Genomic DNA, 2,205 nt, shown 5'->3' with positions numbered 1-2,205 from the left:
CGGAGTCGCTGGGCTTCCGGACCCCAGGCCCGCCCCGCCGCCGAGCATGCTCAGTGCGAGCCGCCGCGGAAAGTTTTCTGGAACAAACACGGGCATCTGGACTTGGCGGGCCGGGAGGCGCCCGGGGTGTGGGAGGGAGCCAGGGAGCCAGGCTGGTGAGGCTGAGCGCTGCGCGGTCACGCCCCGGTTGCTCGCGCTCTGCCGGGTGTCCCATACTACCCAAATCAGAGCAGGTCCCTCTTCCGACTCCAGGGATTACCAGGGGTCCTCTACTAAAGCCCACCCGGTTCTCTGGATCCCAGCTCAGCCTCACCTCCTCTAGGAAATCCCTGGACACCGGACTAGATCCCCACGCTTCCCTCACCCACCTATTAGGAAACCGAAAGGCGTTAGGGCATTTTCAGAGAGCCTGCGATGTCTCTATCAGAGGAGCTGGCAGGGAGCAGGCAGAGAAAAAAGGTGACCCGCACTTCCTGTTGGGTTCAGTATTCACTGGATTAGCCCCTGGAACTGCCCAGGGGGGCACATTCCCAGGGAGAGGCAGGTAGTTTCTGACTCTCTCTGGAGAATCAGAAAGAGGGCAGAGCATGTCTGGAGCCTGGAAGCCTTTGAGCAGCTCCTCTGAGCCCTTCTTGGGGACACGTGGAGACTAGGCTTGGCTTTGCTTTGCCCTGGGGATTGGGGGTGGGGTGCAGTTTGTCTGCTTCCTGTTCCTTTCTCATCCCCTATGGGCACAGCTCATGCCTGATCACTGGGGAAAGAATTCCTCTCCTGCCAGTTTTCTTGCTGGGCAGCCTCTGAGGCTGGCATTTCACCTCCCAAACACACACCTCCAAGGACAGGCCTTCTTGACCTGTCACGGATAAGGTGATGGGTTAAGGATCTGAGAGAGAGAGAGGCCAACATTCCCACAGTAGGTTTGCTGTCCTAGGTGGTACCTGGCTGTGTCAAGAGTGAGACAAGGCCAAAGGCTAAATGCCAAGCATCCTGCTGGAGCAGCAATGTTATATGGCAGCGAGTCATTTAAAATGACATTTTAATATTCAAACAACCTTGTAGTAAAGTAAAGTGCAATGAACATTACATGATTCCCTTTTTTTAGATGGGTCCTGCTGTGTTGCCTGGGCTGACCTTAACTTTGAATCCCTGGATGCAGCCATCCACCTGCCCCTCTTCCTGAGGACTGAGTAGCTGGGACTAGAGAGATGCATGCCACTGCACCAGCCTTTACATTTGGAAAACTGAAGCCTGAGCATGCCACGAAATAGCCAGCATAAAGCACAGGGTTATTGTCCCTGCAGATGTGCCCAGGAGCCTTGGAAATTCTTCTGAGGAAACATTTAAGCAGCTAGCAGAGACTGTGTGCCTTGAAGCCAGACAGGCGCAGGGTTGAGTGTTGCACTCCTTAGTTGCACCTTGAGCAAGTCACCTCTCCTTTCTAGCTGTAAGTTTTTTCATCCGTAAAAAAGATGAGGAATTTGGATAATAGTTCCCACCTTGCCCACCTGGAAGGGTAGAGGGAAATGATGAAACAGACTGGAGAGTTGAGCCTGGTCTCCAGGGCGAGAAGCTCAGCACAGAAGCCCTCTCTGTTGAAACAGATCCCTGGATTACCTCCAGCCCTCCTCTCACGGGGAATCCAGGTAGGAGCCGGTACAAGCACACATCTGGGAGCACTCATGTGCCCCTGGCTGCACTCTGGCTCCCAGGACGATTGCTAGCAGGCACTCTGCATTCAGAAGGAGCAGGACGATGGCATCGCCTTGTGTGTCTCCACACAGCCTGGAGATCCAACCAGCCTGGGCGTCAGCAGGCTCATCCCTGCTCCAGAAAGACACTGCATGTTCTCTGCAAATGCCCAGCAAATGGAAGAGCTCCCACTGTCTCAGAGCTAGTGGGGCCAGGGTGTGGCAATCTGTTTACACATTGCTTTAGAGAAAAGCACAGGCCGTAGGAAACGGGGAACTTCAGGGTAGCAAATTTGGGGTAGTGGTAGGTTGTGAGGCCCCAGGAAGGCCAGCCCTTAGAGGAAGGAGCAAGAGCTGAAGTCCAGTCTGCTTGAGGCTACTGAACTGCTCTGACCTTGAGCTTCCTCCTCTAGAGGATGGGCAGTGAACAGCACCCTTCACGGAAGGTTAGTGGGAAAGTTAATGAGATCATCAGATTAAATGCTTAGCTTATCTAAGCGGTCTATCAGTTTAAAGG

The 2,205-nt window shown here is 54.1% G+C and overlaps 1 protein-coding gene across 4 annotated transcripts in view; it reads left to right on the top strand.

Annotated features, from left to right (window-relative positions):
• The first annotated feature begins 2,089 nt into the window (after positions 1 to 2,089).
• Evc (EvC ciliary complex subunit 1) overlaps positions 2,090 to 2,205 on the top strand; it is a 51,709-nt gene continuing 51,593 nt past the window's right edge. For all 4 annotated transcript variants that reach the window (XM_048784160.1, XM_048784159.1, XM_048784158.1 and 1 more), the window contains exon 1: positions 2,090 to 2,134. In XM_048784160.1, the coding sequence (XP_048640117.1) occupies positions 2,105 to 2,134 (30 nt within the window). In that variant the 5' untranslated portion in view covers positions 2,090 to 2,104. The remainder of the gene's footprint in view (positions 2,135 to 2,205) is intronic.

Source organism: Marmota marmota, unplaced genomic scaffold (assembly GCF_001458135.2).
Source record: "Marmota marmota marmota unplaced genomic scaffold, marMar, whole genome shotgun sequence".
In the NCBI taxonomy this organism is placed as follows: domain Eukaryota; kingdom Metazoa; phylum Chordata; class Mammalia; order Rodentia; family Sciuridae; genus Marmota; species Marmota marmota.
This window is presented reverse-complemented; position numbering and strand designations above follow the sequence as displayed.